Source organism: Apteryx mantelli, chromosome 1, assembly GCF_036417845.1.
Source record: "Apteryx mantelli isolate bAptMan1 chromosome 1, bAptMan1.hap1, whole genome shotgun sequence".
Classification (NCBI taxonomy): domain Eukaryota; kingdom Metazoa; phylum Chordata; class Aves; order Apterygiformes; family Apterygidae; genus Apteryx; species Apteryx mantelli.
In genome coordinates, this window is record NC_089978.1 from 182,939,073 (window position 1) to 182,958,740 (window position 19,668).

The following is a 19,668-nucleotide window of genomic DNA, read 5'->3' on the forward strand; positions in this document are numbered from 1 at the left end:
AGGAAACTGATGCTGTTAACCAGCACTCGTCTCACTTGTTCTGAGAGGACTTTTGACGTGTAATTCACTTAACCTGTTGGCTTTAAGGTATTCCGAAGACAAGCCTGTGCACTTGGTACTCTCTCTGACAACAGGCAGTTCCTGGCTGAATGAATTTATAGCCTATTCTCGTAGAAAGCATGTATCTTCTCTGTAGAAAACCATGTGTTTTACAGCTGTATTCAATTCTCTGCAGAGGAGAGAGCTGAGACACCATCAGATCTACAATATATGTCCTTTGCTACCTTAATCTTACCAGCCTCATCACTGTATTTTAGATGCTGGGTACGTTCCTGGCTTTGAAGCTCTGCCGATGTATTCCTAGCTAGGGAAGCAGCACATTGCAGGCAGGCAGTAGTGAGCTTTGGTTTGGGCTATGGTGGAAATGCAAAGCAGGAGCAGGCTGCAGTCCTAAGCAGCTATGTTGCTAGCACTACGGCAGTCTGTATGGCAAATGAGGAGTAAAGCACCAAGGAGAGATGTCTGAAGCTCTCATGCAATAGAGGGAAGGAGTGCTGTACAAAAGGGCTAGAGGACACAGAGGCAGACTCATAGGAACGCTGTTGAAGGACTTGCTTGGTGCTTGGTAGCTATTGCGGGTTGTCTCTGGATACAACCAGAGAGAGGATGAGACTTTACAGAGATGGAAATTAAGCTGAGACTGTGGTCCGTGCTGGATGCTGAATAGAAGTAGTATTTTTTTTCTTGAATAGGGTTTGTTTTTTGTTTGCTTTTGTTTCTGGTTTTTTTTTTCCCCCACTTCCAAGCATCGTTACTGCAGCAAGACCTGCCCTCTGTTTTGGAAGGGAGAAAGGCTACGGTGTGGGAGGGAGGTTGGTGGTGTTTTTCCTTTCATTTTGAAGAAGGATGCGCTTTAAAAGCTAATATCTGTGGTTTCTCCACTCTGTAACTTGTCTAGATGTACATAAGTCAAACTTTTTTTTTAATGGAACAGTGTCTTTTCATAAAACAAGGCTGAATAATAGCATCCTCACCAAAGCGCTTACTATCAACTTATTTTATGAAGTGTATCTTACTTGCTCACCTTGTCCTTTGTAATGAAAGAGTCGGTGGCTGCATCTTAGCTTTGTGCATAAACTATGGCCAAAAAGATTGAACATGAATGTCTTCCAGAGTGATTGTGTACAACTAGGGGGGCCTGAGACAACTACTTGTTGAATCCGTCTGCTTTCAGTGCTGTCTTGTTGCTTCTTGAGCCTGAGCCACTCTGATTCAACCTGTTGTGTGGCAGCTTAGTCTGGCAGCTACTGACTTCAGTTTTACCTATCTGGCAGTTGTTTCAGTGCATTTTGTAATGTTTCTTCTGTTCTCTTCAACTTTTGTCTTCTCTTACACACTGCGGTTGCTGCAGCATTTTTGTTTTCCTTTCTAGAAGTGTGACTGCAGCTGTGCTGTGAGGGTCATCGCTTCCAGCTCTGGACTATGATCCAGAGTTTATTTGCTGTGGATCTGATGATCCACAAAGGTGTAAGAAATAATGTTTTTTTTTATTATTGCATATAGCAGCACCTACAGTTTTGGGTTTTTTTTTTTGCTTGTAAGTAATGATGACATCTGAACTCCTCTGAGACAGCTCCTGAGTCCTAAGGAAGACCTGTGTGAGAGCTGGAAACAGGCGACGTGCCTGCAAGGTCTGGGCATTAGCGATCTGTAGGCTGTGCCTGCTATTATCAGGGAATCAGTCCAGTTTCATTGCTGTCATCTACTGAAACCAGAGCTGTCCACCTCATTGTGCAGCCTAGTGGAAAGCATAGTTAGTTCCACACATGAGACCTGAAATGCCACATCACTAAAAATAATACCCGCCCCCCTCCCCCTTTTTTAAATTAGGACTTCCATAATGTTCTCTCTCCCTCCCTTTTTTTACTCAAATTCAGCTTCCTGTGCAACTTTAGTAGTCCTAACTAATGCTCTTCGTAGTTATTAATTCTTCCCCTGTTGATCTTTGGAAAATGTCTCTAATACAGCTATGCCCGTTATTTTTTGTTTTCTGATCAGTAATTCATGAATGTGTTTAGCTTTTCTTCTTTGTCTTTATTACATAAGATGATGCTCTTTGTGATAATGAAATATTTTGCATGTTCTTTAGAAAACACTTATCCTGATTTGATGTTTTTGGGAGAAGAGTATATTTTATTTTAAATACTTGTTAGTTGCTTGATGACTTTTTCAAAAAGATCTCGCTTGATAAGCTTGGATTTGAAAAAAATGTTAATAAAAATAAAAAATGCCCCAAACTATTTTCTAGGACTGGTTAAATGCTTTTGAAATTGCAGGGTTCACTGTGACTTTTGGTCAGAAGGCAAACATTTATTCTTATAACTAATTTAGTAAGTACTCCTAGAAAAGAAAACACAGTCTTCTCTGATATGCTGTATGTAGGACTGACTGACAGCAATGAAATGTGAGAATTTATATGGTCTTCTTGATGACCAAATTTTTTTACGTTTTTTTTCTTTAAGATTTGTTTCATTTTTTACACTTTGTTTAAAAAAATGTCTTTTCCCCTTCCCCTCTTAAAGGTAGAGACCTGTGGGTTCTTGTTCTGGGAAGGTTTCCAACCCATCATAAGATTGGCATTCCAGAGTTCAAGTATGTTGCTAATATGCATGGGGATGAGGTACGTTTCAACTTTTGCAATGTCATTTATACCAAATATACTTACTACAGATATAGAGAGAACTTCTCTCAAGCATGTGCTGCTTATTATAGAGGTGTATCATACCTCAAAGATGACCTGATATGTTTGTATTTCTTGAGGAATTTCAAGAATAAGGTTCACTTGTTTTTGTGGAAAGACTTTAGGAGACCTTACTTCACAGAGAAGAATTCTGCACCTAAGACATCTCTTAAGTAGGGAGAGCTTTGTCTTTTCCATGTGAATAAAACCAGAGGCTTTAACTTTACTGGGAATGAGTTAGATGCAATAGTTTGCTTGTACATTATTATTGACTAGGCACGAGGTATGACTGACAGAACTCTTCAGATTCATCCTTGGAGTGAATAATAATTCCTGTGACTTATGCACCAAATGATTTATTTTGGGAAGACAAATTCACTTAGGAACCTTAACCTAGGAATACCTAGATTCACCTGAGAACATAATGAGCACAAAATGAAAAACCATTTCAGACTTAATCTGCTGATGAAGGAATGCCCATTATTAATGAAAAAGGAGACAGTGCATGGCAATAATGGTGATTATTGCCTTCCTGGGATAGTACATGAATCTGGTATATAAAGACTCGGGGCTTCCCTCTTCACTCCATTCTTTTCTTGCTTTCTCTGTTTCCCTTATTCTTCAGCTTTGCCTGCTTTTGTGACATGGGCTCAGGATAACTTTGAACTGCACAGTTTCCAACATGAAGGGTAAATATTGACACTAGTTCATTACAGAAATGGCAGAATTACATATATGCTACACTGTGAATTTGCAAAATCAAGAAAAATCTATGGATTAGGAAGTGTATCCTGCATAACAAAGCACAAGCTATTGCTATTACCAATACTGTGTGTGAGCACTTGCACGCCTATAGGCACTTGTGACATTATGTGCCAAGAATTTTCCCAATTTAAACTAGTTTCACCTTGTTTGACAGTGGCTATGCTCAAAGTGCTGCTGGGAGTCTGACTGCTTTGGAATTTAACTCTGTGTGGGAGGGAGATGATTCATGGTGTTAAGTGGGTACACGTGTTACTGGATGCCCAAGATAGGGTCTGAAACTCATTAAAAAAAAAAAAAATTGTGTGTGTCAGCAAGGTAGTCCAGGATGCCTGAGGTGCTGAGGCTCCATATTACAATCCCTGCAGACTTCTGAAGAGAATTACAAAGCCTGTATGCCCTGGCTACAGAGTGACCCAGCTTCGGTGCGAAAGCGGTGGGGGACAGGACACGATCTCATCCAGAATAGCCTACCTTTTAGGCTACAAATCCAAGTACTATTGGACTGCAGAAGGCTAGATTTCTGCTGCCATGCTTCCTATTATAACTTCCAAAAATGAAGCACCATCACTACCCAACTTCATGTGCCCGAAGAACTTTGACTGTGGAGACAGATGCTATTTACATATCCATAGGGTCGGGTGTTGCTGGAGAGCAGGCAGACTGGATCACTGCCTAGGATCTAAACTTCTATATTGTCTATATGACAAATGAGGCAAAATTTTTCAGTATCTGGCCCTGTGTCGCAAGTTTGTCTGAGAGAGGGGGGTTGATCCTTGAGCTGCCTAGCTACCGTGAATTGCCCTGCTGTATTTCTCTAACAAATGATGTTCTAGCTTGTGCATCAGACCAAGCGTGCACCTAGGAGAAGTCCTGAAAATAGAGCTGTTCCTCCTTTTCAGGCCCTCATGATGACCTTAGCCTTATTTTTTTTTGTTTATGGATATAACAGAGTAGGCATTAGTTTTTTCCTATCTGACCATAAATGTATTTCAGATGGCAGGAAATTAATTCCTCGTAGAGGGAAGCATTGGAGAACTTGAATGTTTATTCCCATAATTTAAGATTCTGCTGGATTAGTCACTGAGGAAAGATTCAACTTCCCCTATAATCTATTTAATAGATAAGTGTTGCACTGAATGTATAGCAAGCTTCAACTTGCTGTTCCACAGCCTTTTGTAACTTAAAGTTGTAGGATTATAGCTTCATTGATATAATTGCCTTCTGTACTTCCCTGGTGCCTTCCATAAATGTGATATGCACAATGAGAAAAGTTCTGTTCTCTGGTGCTATTTGGTGACATGGCCCTTCTAACCTGTCATTGTCAGGCAGATTTTTTTTTTATTATTATTATTTTTTTTGACTTGGCCAGCAGCCTGCTCCTAAAACCAGAGATGAGCTGGGGGGGAACTTGAGTTGCAGGTATGCAGACTGTTCACACATGCAGCTGGAAGAAAACCTAGGATGTTTGGAGAGCTGACTAACAGGGAACTCAAAATAAAATAATGGGAATACACAACATTAGGAAAAGAGTATTTTTTTCAGGATCAGAAAGATTATTTTTAGAGTAGGTTAAAAATTTTAGTAGAGTAAGACATGACCTGCCAAAGTTTAATGATTTTAAACTTTGCCATTGCCAAATAGAGTGAACTTTTGCCTCAGGTCTCCAGAGATACAACAAAACACTTCCACTCTTCTTTCTGTGCCTGAGTGAAGCTGGACACCATTTTTAGCAGTACTTTTTGCTTAACCCAAGCTAGATTAAAACTGATGATTAGATGTAGTTCAGTCACTTTCAGCTCCATGGGACTTCAATTAAAATGGCATTGATAGGCTGTGCAATGCGCATGGCCCTGCGAAATGTTGATAAAGTTTGCACCAGGGAAGTTGGGGGAGAGGCTGCCTGCTGTTCTGGGGCCTGCTGGTCAGAGCAGTGGCTAGGGATGTTTGAGAAACAGAATCTGTGCTTTGGTCTGGGCAGCTCAAAGCAAATAAGACGTCAGTAGTTTGGTGTGGGGAGTGGTGATGCAGTTTTCCAGTTTTTTTTCTAGTCCCAGTTCATTCTGAATTAGGCAGCAGCTCTTTCGTGTCCTAGGCTTGTGTTCTCCCTGGAAGAGCTTCTCTTTCCCAATAGATATGCTCACACATTTGTTCTTGGAAAAACTCATTGCATTTCACACCGGCCAAAAACAAATCCCCAAATGCTCAAAAGTCATAAATGGAGCAGAACTGTCAGCTTCTGACCAGCTGTACCAGCGACTTGAGGCCTATCTACACAACTGAAATGGAGAATTTGTTATAAAACTGTTTCTGGACCATGTATATCACAGAAAGCCCTGTAAGGGGAAGGATGTGTAAGTAACATGTAAACTATCCCTTCACTCCCTCTATTAAGTATATGGGTTCCTTAACTTTCCGCAGCTGTAGTGTAACTGGCCCATCACAAGAAAAAAACCTTTTCGAGGATGGTAATACCATCCCTTTTTGCCTAAATCATCGCCTTCCCGATCACTTTCTTTGAGTGCAGCAGTATTTTGCCTCTCATTACATTCAGCCCATACTGGTAGGCCTGCACTGGCCTTACCTGAAAGGATGTATTTATCTTGCTGGCTTATCTTACAGTTTAACTTAAAAGTAACTAGACTCTATCTTCCATGTCATCATAGAAGTAGTCATATCTAAAAAAGGGTTTCTAGACATATGGTAATTTATTAGGATTTGGGTGACTGAGGATAGGAGTAGGTTTGTCATCAGTATAACTGGAGCTTAAAAAAAAAAGTTAGTCTTCTGTAAAATTTCTCACTCTCATTTCCAAAGGTGAATGGCAGTTGCACTTGAGCCATTCCTAGCCAATAGGATGAATTTTTTACTACCAGAGTTGCTTCCACATACTATGATACCTGCTATAAGGAGTTTCAGGAGATACTATGTCCTTTGTCCATACATAAAGCATGAAAGAGGTGTGGCAGGGAAACAAAAATATGCTCTAGAAAAGAGAATAGAAAAAGATGTTCCTTGTATAGTGAACTATTCTCCACTTGGTTCCAATATCAGTTGATGTGATGTAAAGAAAGTCAGAGACACTAGCAGGGCTGCTGCCTGGCCCGGTTACCTTCCTTACCCTTATTCCCACTGTTCTGAGTCTAAATCTAGTCTAGTCTTCCCCTTGGCCAGGTGAAGACTGTGTGGAATGGAAATGGTCCAAGTGGTAGCATCTTATACCAGTTACGAGTTCAAAAGCGGGCTCTGTCGCCATTTCCTTGGATGACAGAACGAGGAACTGCATAGCCCTGTCATGCAGGTGCTGGTTCCCATGTTTCTGTAGTGATTGCTGCTGTAGAAAGGAATGGCTACGTGCCAGGCTGTATTTGCGCAGTGGTTTTAAGACTGGTGCATGTTAGTAAAGAATCACAGAATCACAGAATCGCTGAGGTTGGAAGGGACCTCTGGAGATCATCTAGTCCAACCCCCCTGCTCAAGCAGGGTCACCTAGAGAACATTGCACAGGATCGCGTCCAGGCGCATTTTGAATATCTCCAGAGAAGGAGACTCCACTACCTCTCTGGGCAACCTATTCCAGTGCTCTGTCACCCTCGCAGTGAAGAAGTATTTCCTCATGTTCAGATGGAACTGCCTGTGTTTCAGCTTGTGCCCGTTGCCTCGTGTCCTGTCGCTGGGCACCACTGAAAAGAGTCTGGCCCCATCCTCTTGACACCCTCCCTTCAGATACTTGTACATGTTGACAAGATCCCCTCTCAGCCTTCTCTTCTCTAGGCTAAACAGGCCCAGCTCTCTCAGTCTTTCCTCATAAGAGAGATGCTCCAGTCCCCTAATCATCTTTGTAGCCCTTCGCTGGACTTGCTCCAGTAGTGCCACATCCCTCTTGTACTGGGGAGCCCAGAACTGGACGCAGTACTCCAGATGTGGCCTCACCAGGGCTGAGTAGAGGGGGAGGATCACCTCCCTCGACCTGCTGGCAACACTCTTCCTGATGCACCCCAGGATACCATTGGCCTTCTTGGCCACAAGGGCACATTGCTGCCTCATGCTTAACTTGGTGTCCACCAGCACTCCCAGGTCCTTCTCCGCAGAGCTGCTTTCCAGCAGGTCAACCCCCAACCTGTACTGGTGCATGGGGTTATTCCTCCCCAGGTGCAGGACCCTGCACTTGCCTTTGTTGAACTTCAGGAGGTTCCTCTCTGCCCACCTCTCCAGCCTGTCCAGGTCTCTCTGAATGGCAGCACAGCCCTCCGGTGTATCGGCCACTCCTCCCAGTTTTGTATCATCGGCAAACTTGCTGAGGGTGCACTCTGTCCCTTCATCCAGGTCATTGATGAAGAAGTTGAACAAGACTGGACCCAGGACTGACCCCCGGGGGACACCGCTAGCTACAGGCCTCCAACTAGACTCTGCACCGCTGATCACAACCCTCTGAGCTCTGCCATTCAGCCAGTTCTCAATCCACCTCACTGTCCACTCATCTAGCCCACACTTCCTGAGCTTGTCTGTGAGGATGTTATGGGAGACAGAAGGATAAAGATGATGGGATATATCGCAACCATGCGTAATAATTAGTGCTGTACAAGTGTTAAAAAAATGTCTTGTAAGAGTGTCATTTAAATACTAAACCAGGATGGATTATCAGTTTCTCCTCTGCTGTAACTCCGCTTCACTGTTGCACCTTGGTATGCCACACTAGGTCTGTGGAGCAGTCAGAGCTGGAGCAAGGAAGCTGGCGAGACCGTGCTGTTCTGAAACAGGTCCTTCCTGATGGTTCTGGTCTTTATTTCAACATAGCTCAGCTGAAATCCAGGCCATGTTTAAGGAAAGAATTTTAATTGTAAAAATGAGCAGAACATATCCACCCACTAGGCACCTATCACTTGATGATAAAAATATTTTGAAAATAGGGGTGCTACAGTGAGGTATTACAGTGCAGGTGCAATTGCTGCTAGCCTTAATCTTTTAACTAGCTGGAGCTAGGGCTTCCTGAGCAAGCCCTTCAGGAGCTGAGCAGTGCACTGACCCAGCTGCACTGGTAGCAATACAGTCAGCAAGTTTAAGGGGTAGGTCCATGGAAACTGCAGTCACACCCTTCTCTACGCTGTAGATCCATGCCCTGACATATGGTTCTTCATTCAAGACTTTGCCTGAGGATCGCCGAAAGCCCCTCCTTCTGACTCCGCCTTTTTGGGGTACACAGTGAAACTTTGACATCTGAAAGGGCACAGAGAAGCTGAAAACCCAACTGTGCCCCCAGAGGTGGCAGAAGGGTTTTTCCTTTGCTTTTGTGTCACTCCTCAACTGTGCTACCATAAGATAATACACCTGGGCATGAGGCCATCACCCTTGGGAGACTGCAATTAAAACCAAATACTTCATCATGTCTACTCAAAGCCCCAGAGCACATGAAGGCTGTCCTCTGCTCTCTGCCTGCTATTAGACTGCAGGCAAGGTGCCTTGTCCTTGACATACACTGGACCCAGGTTGCTGACAGTCTGTATCTAGAGGATTTATCCGAAGCTCTAAAGTAAAAACAAATGTCTGATCACTTTGCTTTGCAGGCACAATTGACCTCTTTAGTGTCAGGGTAAAGCTTGTCTGAGCAGGAGATGCCTTCTGCGGACTTGATTAAAACTTGAGTTTTGATCTTTTTGTAGCCAGAACCTAAAGCTCTCTCTTTTCCTCTCCCCAAACACCTCTGACTGTACTTTTCAAAGAGATGCAGAGCAATCTGGACCAAAACAACACCCCTCTGTAGCCTTAGCAAAACAGACTCGTAATAAACATGCTTCCCCCCGCCCCTTGGGACTGGATCAGAGTACAAACCCTCTGTGATGGATGTATGCTGAGCTGTTTAATGTACTAAAGGACTCAGATACAACAGCCAATAGCTATACAAGGAATTCTGTGAAATAGGATTCATTTCTTTGTAACCCAGACTTACATATACAATATAAGACTGTTCAATGCGAAGAATATCAGTTATGGAACACTGCTCCACTTCTGTTGTCTATAAACATTGTCCTTTTCCACCATCTCTTCTTTTTCTTTTTTTCTTCCTGAATTTTTCCCATTCCTGTTCCTGCTTCTGTACTTTTTTTTTTTCCTTTTGCGAGGGGGATCTCTGAAGAGAAGTTACAGTGGGGGCAAAGACTGTTTCCTGTACCTCCAGAGAGCAGTCCAGTCTTGTCTGTAGTTTAGCTGTCTCTGTGGTAGGGCTGTTCTTGTTGCCTCCGAGTCTGCAAGCTTTCTCTCTCCTGCCCAGGGCCATGATTTGGCTGACTTCCCTCCCTCTCTCCCTCCCTCCCTCCCTTCCTTCCCAGCTGCTCCGTGTGTTTCCCAAGATGTCTATCACCCAGAGCTGGAACTGAGCTGCCTGCATAAGGCAGGTTCTGTGGCATCTCTCCTTCAAAAATTTCGCAAAGTAAACTTGTCTAAACTGCAGAGCAGTCTGCTTGCATGTGCTCAGGTGCCATTTTGAAAGTTACTGGCAATAGAAGGTGTTAGGTACCTTTCCCTCTCTCAAAGCCCATTTGCTGTAGAGTCTAGACAAAGAACCACTTAGTTATTGGGACAGTAAATACGTTTATATAGTGCAGCTTCCCATAGCATGTTACTCGATGGTAGCTTGCATGAGACCATTAGGAACTGACGGACAAAGGCTAGGGAACTCAGGTACAAATCTGCTGGGGGGGCATCCTTTTTCCCCACACAAACAGCGTGGCAGAATTGCTCAAGCTCTAATTCAGAGACTGGGAACCTTCTTTATGTATAACACTTAAGAAGGTGTGATCTGCAGCTTAATGGAGTCATGTTTGGCACTACTTCCCCCCACCCCCCCAACCATAAACAGCAATTGCAGCTAACAGACAGGACATGGTTTGCTCCCAACCTGAACAGCGAGTGCACCCAGCCCTCCTGCCCCATCTTGTACCAACCAGCTGCTGCAGGCAGAGGTCCTGCTGGACAGAGCGTTGGTGCTTCCTGTTTGCCTCAACAGCCGGAGCAGGATTTGCCACCTACAGTGCGCTGATGAGAAAATTTAACGAGAAGATATTAGTGCAGCAAACAGCGATGAAGAAATATTCCTTTTTTTCTGCCCAATTTCACTCACCTTTTACCCTAGCTATTATCTGTTTGCAAACAGGAAGATGTTTATTTGTGACACCAGTTTCATCCAGTAAAGCTGTTCCATGTCTTCAATTTAGAAGGAAAAAAAAAAGTATTTGCAGTATTTCTGTCTTAGTGGTGCAAGACTCATTCTAAAAGATACTGAGACTCTGTAACTCTGAATTAGAGCCTGCAGTGATTTACCAGGCTTCGTTCTTGGGGGAAAAAGTAGAGATAAATTATTTCCAGAGCTCATCTAGTTGCAAGTCTTGATTTGTTCCCATCCCAGCCAAGGCACAGGAATCCTACGGCACCCTTGAGAAATGGGTCACAGTGCTCCTGGGAAGATGGTCCAGTGAACACACTGTGCTAGTGGATTCTGGGGCACAATAGGATTGGTCTTAACTCACTGTAAATGGAAGTTGCCAGTAAATTGGCTAAAATTTGCCAGAGTAGACCAAAGGAAGATGTTAGTAATGACCTGCCAACTTTCACAACTTAACAAACTTAGATGCGGAAAGAATACCGTCTTCTCCAGGACCGCTTTCCCTGAATCCAAAGGCTGCATCCAAATGGTCCTTCTCTCTGTTTCTCTAAAAAATTTTATGTACCTGTTTGAGTTCCCCAATGCCCATGTTCATGGCATTAAAATAAAGCAACATGAGAGAGCATATAACAGAAGTGCATATGGGTCACTTCTCCCCAAACTGGGAGTCAGTCTCATCTGACCGTGCATTAAAGGAGAGATCACAGAAAAGAGGATCAACAAGAAAAAATCCTGCTCCATAGCACCCTGAAAAACATGGAAGGGCTTGTCTTCCTTTCTTCTGAACCATCACTGCCCAGCGGTGGTGCACAGCACAGGCACTCTAGGTGCAGGGCCCAGAGTCCCTCAGGCATCAGCACAGAGCTGACGGTAATGAAACTAATGCAGTGTTGCGTATCCAAGCCCACGTAATCTTTAACATGCTTTTTGTACAGCAGCCTACGCAGTTTTAGTTTCTGGTGAGGCCTGCATTCAGTCTTTGTCCGTACAGTATTTAAACGGTGTAGCTGACACAGTCAGTTTCCCGTTATAGAAAAAGGCTGGGTTGATCTGGGTTTAAAACTCTTGTGAAAACCCTCTGGTGACGACTTCCATCTATTAAATTACTTTAAATATTTTTAGAGGGAAAGCACGAAACAAAACAGTTTTGGCTAGAATGCTCATGTGCCTTGTATGTTTATGTAATCCAGTTAAAAAAAAAAACAAACAACTAAGTGCAAGGTTGTGGGTCTTTTCTTCATAGTAGACTTAAAATAAAATCCATCCTTCTCTATACAGACTGTTGGGAGAGAAATTCTGCTCCATTTGATAGACTTCCTGGTGACAAACTATAGACGTGACCCAGTTGTTACCCGGTTACTTAATAACACCCGGATTCATATCATGCCAACAATGAATCCTGATGGATTTGAAGCTACAAAAGTGCCTGATTGTTATTACTCACACGGAAGGTAAGGGTGGCTCAGGGGGGTGGGAGTGGGTGAAGGAAATGGTTGGAGAGCAGTAGGTGGGAATGGCCAAATGTCTGAGTCATACTTGGTGGAGAGAGTAGCTTGGAGGATGTGTTAGGGCTAATTTTGTCCTGTGCTCTTCTGAAGATGCTCTGTTACAGCATAGAGATTTTAGAAGACTGAGTCAGACTGGTGTTTATATGTGCTGGAGCTAGAGGAAAATTGGTCAGAATGATATAATGACCTAACCTTTTAGGCAGGAGATGCACACTGTGAATAGAAACACAACAACCTATTTAGACCTTTAGGGTGCTAGAAAAAAGAAGAGAAAGTCCAGCTACAGGTATCTATTTCAGTAGGAGAACTATGTAACCCCAGTTAATGAGAAAAAAGTATGTCTAAGCTTGTCAAATGGACTTCTAAATATGTTTCTAAGGTTCATCATGTTGTTTGCAGACCTAGTAGATTTAATGATCTAAGACCTAGTAAGAGGTTGTGTAAGATTTACAGAAACAGAACTAGCTAGAATAGGTACTGTGCTAATAGCAGTGCTAGAAAAAAACTGATGCAGAAGAAAATGCTACTTTTGCATTCTTGAATGTAACTATTGGAGACACCAAAAAGGGGAGAAAAGATTAAGAAAGTAGAAGAGGAGAGAGTGAGAGAACAGGAAGAAATGCCCATGGGACAGAGCTGGAAGGTGCAAGAAAAGCAGAAGCTGCCTTAAACTCCTGAGCTAGAAGTTCTCCTGGATCTCTGACTATGGCAACTTCTGGAGCAGCGAGAAGGTAGGTTAGGTACAGACAGTATTCAGTTGTCTAGGCCCTCCTTTTGATTGGGAAAGAGATTTATTGCTCAGCACATGGCTAGGGCATTTATGGAGCATGCAATTTTTTAAATCCCCCTCAGTGGCAAATAGAGTGAATTTAACTAACTGAGTTTAAAAATTAGCACAGCTAAAGCTAAGTACCCTCTATACTCTGAGAAACTAAGTACTGTCTGTACTGACCTCTCTGAGTGAAAAAGGAAGAAAGGAATAAAGCATTTGTGTAAACAGCTAGACCTTCAAGTACAGGTAGAAGGAAATACATCCTGTTTTTGAGTAAAATTTTTTGCTCTATGCCCAGAGTGGCAGCAGTGGAAGGGATACAACTATGCACTGGTCACGTTCCGATATGAGTGGAAAAACACACTCAGAAGGACAACATCCTGACCTGGATTAGGTTTTTCTAATTCATGCGTGTGTAGGCATGTGTATGTGCAAAATAAAGTCTGTTTTTGTAATGCTTGAAAAGATACATTTGTGATGGTGTTCATGCCTGTTCCCTAAAGACACTGGCATGCCACAGATCATCATAACTTACAGGAGTCTGACAATGTGGAGGTGTCTACAGGCAAAACTGTTACGGGAATGTCTTTCCTCTTTCTAAGGTACAATAAGAATGGAGAAGATCTGAACCGGAATTTTCCTGATGTCTTTGAAAGTAACAACGTCACCATTCAGCCAGAGACTCAAGCAGTGATGAACTGGATAAAAAATGAAACATTTGTCCTTTCAGCAAACTTGCATGGGGGTGCCCTGGTTGCCAGTTACACATTTGATAATGGTAACTCAGGTAAGATAATACCAAATGTTTCTCCACATCTGATTTGTTTTAGGGGCTTTAGCTGTATCAAAGCAAAACTCACAAGTTTTCTGCAAGGTTTTTGCAGCCTTTGAGCTGGGATGGATAGGCTTTGATAAACCCCATGAAAAAGCCTGATGTGTCTGTTTGAGAGATTCTCATCCTGTATGTAAGCAGCACTGTATGTTTTACCAATAGTGGGAGTTACATGCTGGCTATCTTTATTCTGCAGTTACCGGCTCTTTAAAAGGCTATAGCAGATCTCCAGATGATGATGTTTTTATTCACCTGGCGAAAACCTATTCTTTCAACCATGCGAGCATGTACAAAGGGGCTGGGTGTGACAACAGACAACCCTTTCCAGAAGGCATTACCAATGGGTATTCGTGGTACCCACTGGAAGGTAAGAATGTCAATGATACCTTTTCAGGTGCTTCAGATACGATGTTCTCACTCGCTTTTGCCATCCTGATGATGAAACTGCTGTGGTTTTGCCCACAGTAGAGGGCTGGTTCAAGTAGCTAGTGAGCTGATTAAGCCACCACATTCCCGTAGAGTCTCTGAGCAGGACACAAGCATTCATAGACTCTCCTGGTCAGCAGGTACACAAGTGAATGAGGCAGCTTCTGCTGTCTGGCTTCTCTCCTGCCCCTTCTCAAGGCCAGAGCAGTTCTCTCATAACTATATAGAACGCACGCACACACACACACACACACACACACACACACACAGCCCTGGCATCACAGACCATTTGTTAATACTACATCGATATGTTTGCATAGCTACACGTAGCCTGGAGGCCAAAATCCTTTCTTGGAGCAAGTCAGGAATGACTCTACTGTTAACAGTGCATACAGTTCATCTGCTGTAACCGAGATCAAAACCTATTTATTTCCTCTCCTTTCAGGAAGAAAACCAAAGTCTTGTTTATATATCATCCTCTTTTCTTTTCTTTTTTCTTTTCTTCTTTTCTTTTCTTTTCTCTTTTCTTTTCTTTTCTTTTCTTTTCTTTTCTTTTCTTTTCTTTTCTTTTCTTTATCTTTGATTACAGAAGTGTTTTAATCTCTGTTTATTTGTAGCCAATAGAATCGTGGGCCTGTATACTGTGGCACTACATGTTGCTTTCACAATCCGAATTCAGATCCTTAAAAGGCTCATGGGGCAGTTGTGAGAACGTCAAACTCTATGCCAAACCATAAATTTATCTGCCTCTATTTATTTGGGAGTGTTGTAGCGTTGTATGCATGTAGCATTACTCTACATGCATCTTGTAGAGTAATTAAGCTGTTTTTCCACAGTAGACAGTAAATATAAGTGACTCTGGCACTGAAGAATAATTTGTCTGGTGTATTTTACTGATGTACCTATTTACAAATGTGATGCAAGTACCAGTTTTAAACTCTCCTACTGTTCTTCTAGCTTGAAATTGGTGCTTCCTTCCAGCTAAACACCATTTGTTTTATTTCAAATTTAAGGTGGAATGCAAGATTACAACTATGTCTGGGGACAATGTTTTGAAATTACATTGGAGCTGTCATGCTGTAAATATCCCCCTGAAGACCAGCTGGAACAGTTCTGGAGAGACAACAAAGTTGCTTTAATTGAATATATAAAACAAGTGCATCTAGGTGGGTATGCGAACAGGGCAGGGAGCTAGAGCTGCGGACAGGCTGGTGGGCAAAGTGGGGACTCCTGAAGTAGCCCAGTTCAGTGTCAGACCTCACAGGCGAGAAGCTCTGGCTCAGCCACTTCAGATATCAAAGTTTTTTCCATTCCTCAGTCGCTTTCCAGATATATCTGAGCTAGGTGCCAGTTTGGCAGCAGTTGTATTGCCAAACTTGTGAGTCAGTCACTTGCTTTTTTTTCCCTTCCCTTCCCAATCAAAAGATCAGATTCAGAACTGAATGTTTTGGTGGAGTCATTTTGGTTTTGTTTGTTTTTTAAAGCAACAAACACAAATCCCTCACAAGAGACACCTGACTTTTCTGATAATGAGGTCCCATTTTCAAGTTTTTCTTCTACATACCTTAGGGTAGGAAGCTATCTATCTGTCTGTCTTTTAAGTGAAAAGTCAGATTTTTTTCACATTTATAGCATAAACTTGGGAGCTGTGGCTTACAAGGAAAGACTTGAATTGCAAGTGCTACAAGGCCAGGCACAGGCTAGAGAGGAGAGCTTGTACGTGTGAGTATCAGGAGTGGGGCAGCTGGCATGGCTGCGATGGCACAAGGGGCTTAAAATGTGCTGGGGCAGGAGCAGGGGACAGTCCCCTGGGACCACTTTACCGTACACCCCTCTCCATGAGTCGACTTTCCTCTCCGGCTGTGGCACAGTCCTTTATTTTGGAAGTCTCAGACTTGTGTGTTTGGACATGTGCGCGTGCATATGTGCAAAATGTTTTCTGGGTCCTTGCTGGCTTTTTGTTTGTTTGTTTTAAGGCCTTTCTAGGTATGCTTTTGACTCCACAGTTGGAGGAAAGAACTTCTACTTAGTGAAGCTGTGGTATTTCATAATGAACAGAATTGAAGGGTTTGCATAAATCTGTTGCTTATCTGCCTTTTTCTTGCCCTGAATGCCTGACTGCTCTTTTATCTTTGCTTAATGCCAGTGATACCTTTAAGGCTGTGTGTGAGAAACCACTCCATAAGCAGACACTGTTGTTGTTCTGGAATTACTAGATTAGAGGCTGTTATTAAAAAAAAAAAAAAAAAAGGCATGGAGGATTTTGAGGTATTAAGCTGTTTAGTAAAGGTGCATGCAATAATATAAGTATATGTGATAATTTCAGCAAATGAGAAAGCAGAGATTAGAATGCTGTTTTCTAAATTAACATGGTGGTAAACTATTAAAAATAAAAAAAGGATTTTCTATTTTAATTTTTTTCAGTAAGATATGTGACTTACGTGACTACTTAGATGTGCTGGAAATGAAGGAAACTGGCTTTGTGTGCATCCAGCAACATTTAGTCCAGCCCTTCCAGACCAGGAGGCTGAGCATAATTACACTTTGCGATCTTTCTCTCCTCTCCCTTTTGCACAGGCATCAAAGGTCAAGTTACTGATAAGAACGGGAATCCTATTCCAAATGCAATCGTGGAAGCCAAAGGAAGACCTCATGTCTGCCCTTACCGAACAAATGAACATGGAGAGTACTTCCTTCTCCTTTTGCCTGGGGTATACGTGATCAATGTAAGTGTGCTGATTTGCTAAATTATTGTTTCTAACTGCATTGAGTTCTTGATCACAGTGAGACTGAACCCCTACAGATGAATGAGCTGAACTTGCTCAAGTCATGTATAGGACCTGAAAGGCTTTTTAGCAGATTTAAAAAACAACAACAACAACAACCAAACAAAAGAAAAACCCCACAAACTTAAAACCTTAACCAGTAGTAAGGACATTTTTTGATACAGTCCTCTGGTCCTCAAAATGCTCAGAAATAAGCACTCGTCTGAGCTAGATGGTGGAGCCAGCTGCGTGTCTGGGCCATGGTGATGCTAGCTAGAGGTGTTTGAAGCAAACCACAGAGCCCCTCGATGGTGACGAGACAGAGGCTGGGATCCAGGCCACCCCAGGCAGCAGCCTGACAAGGCCATCAGTGATGGCTGTTCCCTTGGGTGGAAATGGCTGCTTTGCGCATGCTGCCAATAGCCTGTGCTGGGGAAATCTGTCCAGCTATTTGTGTGGTCTCTGCCTGGTGCCAGCCAAGGGTTTATGCTTACCCTTAATTGCAGGATTCCCTCTCCTGTACAGCACACAGTGCTCCATGGTCCCTTGTGCCAAAAATCGCTGCTGCATTGAAAGAAGACTCCTCTGTCATCTCCCAGGGAAGGGATTTTTCTGCTGTAAAACGCCAATCATCTAGTAAATTCCTCTTTGGTCTTGAGCACCAAGGGACCACCACCTTCACATGCTCCCCCCCCCCCGCCCTCCTGCTGGAGCTAGCAAAAGGAGTAAGCCAGCACTGCCTTTAGTTTTGTCTGTGGAGGCAAGCAATTCCACTTAATGTTAACACATTAAAAAAAGGCAAGGAAAAGTCATGACCAAGAAATTATTTTACTCAGTAGAGAAACCTGCGTGGTATCCAGTACTTGTTTTTGCTGCTAGCTTCTTGCTTGTTATGACTGCACATTCTTGTTTCTGTTCACATGAAGCAGACCTCATGTATTGCTTTGCCACTGCCTAACAAGGTTAGTTACCCAACAGGCTGCATCCTTCAGGTTTTCTGGTTCTTCTTGCTAAGCAATTTAATCAATCAGTTCATTTTAAATCAATGACCCAAATAAAGCAAAGTTAGCTAAAACCCTTGTCTACTGTGAAAAAGCACCAAAAGAGACATTCTAGTATCATTTCCATCTCAGTTTACTTTGGTTTAGTCTAGTTGCTGTATGAGAGAAACTTTACGGTTTTCTCATTCTGTAGTTTAGTTTACGTTTAGAACACTTTTTTTAATAGGTCAGACACATTTAAAGCAACACATTAGACAATGCTTGTTACACAGCTGAAATTAACATTTAAAACCAAGTAAGAAAGAAATCTTTCCTGTTTGTTCCCAGGCTACTGTACCAGGATTTAAATCAATGCTGAAGACAGTGGAAGTACCCAATAATGCTGGTAACTTCAGTGCTTTGAAATGTGACTTCTCTTTCTCAGAAGTCTCTATCAGAACAAGAGCTGCTTCGTGTCCTAAAACTCCCCTCTACCAAGAGCTTGAACGCACTTCAGCAGCAGGAAAACCAACTTTACATCTCTTTGTTTTAATGACCATTATGCTTGTAATTTTTAAATAAAGACAGAGATGAATGACAAGGCAAGGCAAAAATCCATGTCTTCTTGCACAAATTTGGCTTTTAAAACAATTGTATATGCAAAATAATGTATGTTTTATAAATGAAATTCTCAGATTTAAAATCATGTTTATTGTATTTTATAAATACTGGCTAGACAATCAAATGTTTTACTTATAATAGACATATTTTTCTACATATTTTAATCTAAAGAATTATTGTACAGCCTATAGAGATAGACATTGTAGAATTTCAGTGTGGAAAGTATAGATTAATTTTGAAGAATTTGAATTCAAAAAAGTACAGGGTTGTACTGCAAATGTTTCATACAAACTCAATCGCAGCATTGAACTAACAGTTAATGATGTGCCTACACCACTGTAAACAATTAGCTTAACCCTAGTTTCGCATAATAAAGCCACTGATGTAAATGGAGAATGACATTTGTAAGCATGCTCTTTTTATCTATGCAGATGAGACTGACAGGGCTGAAATAAGGTACAAAGATCAGTAACAGTTGTAAAACAAGATGGAAATAAAGCATAAGCATGTTCCAAAGGGTGTTGCTGCTGGAAGGAGAATCCATGCCGTCAGGCACAGTAGCAGTGGACATTTCTCTGACAGCTTTGTTCCTCCAAGACAGAACTATTGAAAATACTATGGAAACCGTCATCTACAGCTTCACAAAGTTGATCTAGGCCATTATTTACTTAATCTGGCATGGAGAAGAACTGGAATTGGAATTTTTCAGTCTGATTAATGATTTTAGTGACTTCTTTGGATTCTTTGCTTTTACGTGTATTTCACAGCCCTGTTAATATACTGTTTGGACTATATGTAACAAATGATTAAAGAAGACGGCACACTTCAGCAAGGAACATAGGGGATCCTTTTACAAAGGCTGGATTCAGTAACAACTTTCTGAACAGTGCTTCGGGAGTTGCAATGTGTTGCATGTAGAATTAGCAGAAGATTCCTTTTGTCTCATCATGTGCAAGTCATTTTTAGGGCACTTTGAAATGGCCAATAACCTCAAAAAAAAATCAATAATGACAGCTGGTTAGTATGGTCCTGTGTGTTTATTTTAAAACTTTATCTGCTGGTAATTGTCTTAAACAACTTAAAAGGAAAACTTAAAAAGGTGA

General features: G+C 42.1%; 1 protein-coding gene across 2 annotated transcripts in view; it reads left to right on the plus strand.

Annotated features, from left to right (window-relative positions):
* The window catches only part of CPM (carboxypeptidase M), a 38,236-nt gene extending 18,568 nt beyond the window's left edge, over nt 1-19,668 (plus strand). For both annotated transcript variants that reach the window (XM_067313660.1, XM_067313670.1), the window contains 7 exons: nt 2,583-2,680; nt 11,940-12,112; nt 13,544-13,728; nt 13,970-14,140; nt 15,213-15,365; nt 16,777-16,925; nt 18,293-19,668. In XM_067313660.1, the coding sequence (XP_067169761.1) occupies nt 2,583-2,680; nt 11,940-12,112; nt 13,544-13,728; nt 13,970-14,140; nt 15,213-15,365; nt 16,777-16,925; nt 18,293-18,526 (1,163 nt within the window). In that variant the 3' untranslated portion in view covers nt 18,527-19,668. The remainder of the gene's footprint in view (nt 1-2,582; nt 2,681-11,939; nt 12,113-13,543; nt 13,729-13,969; nt 14,141-15,212; nt 15,366-16,776; nt 16,926-18,292) is intronic.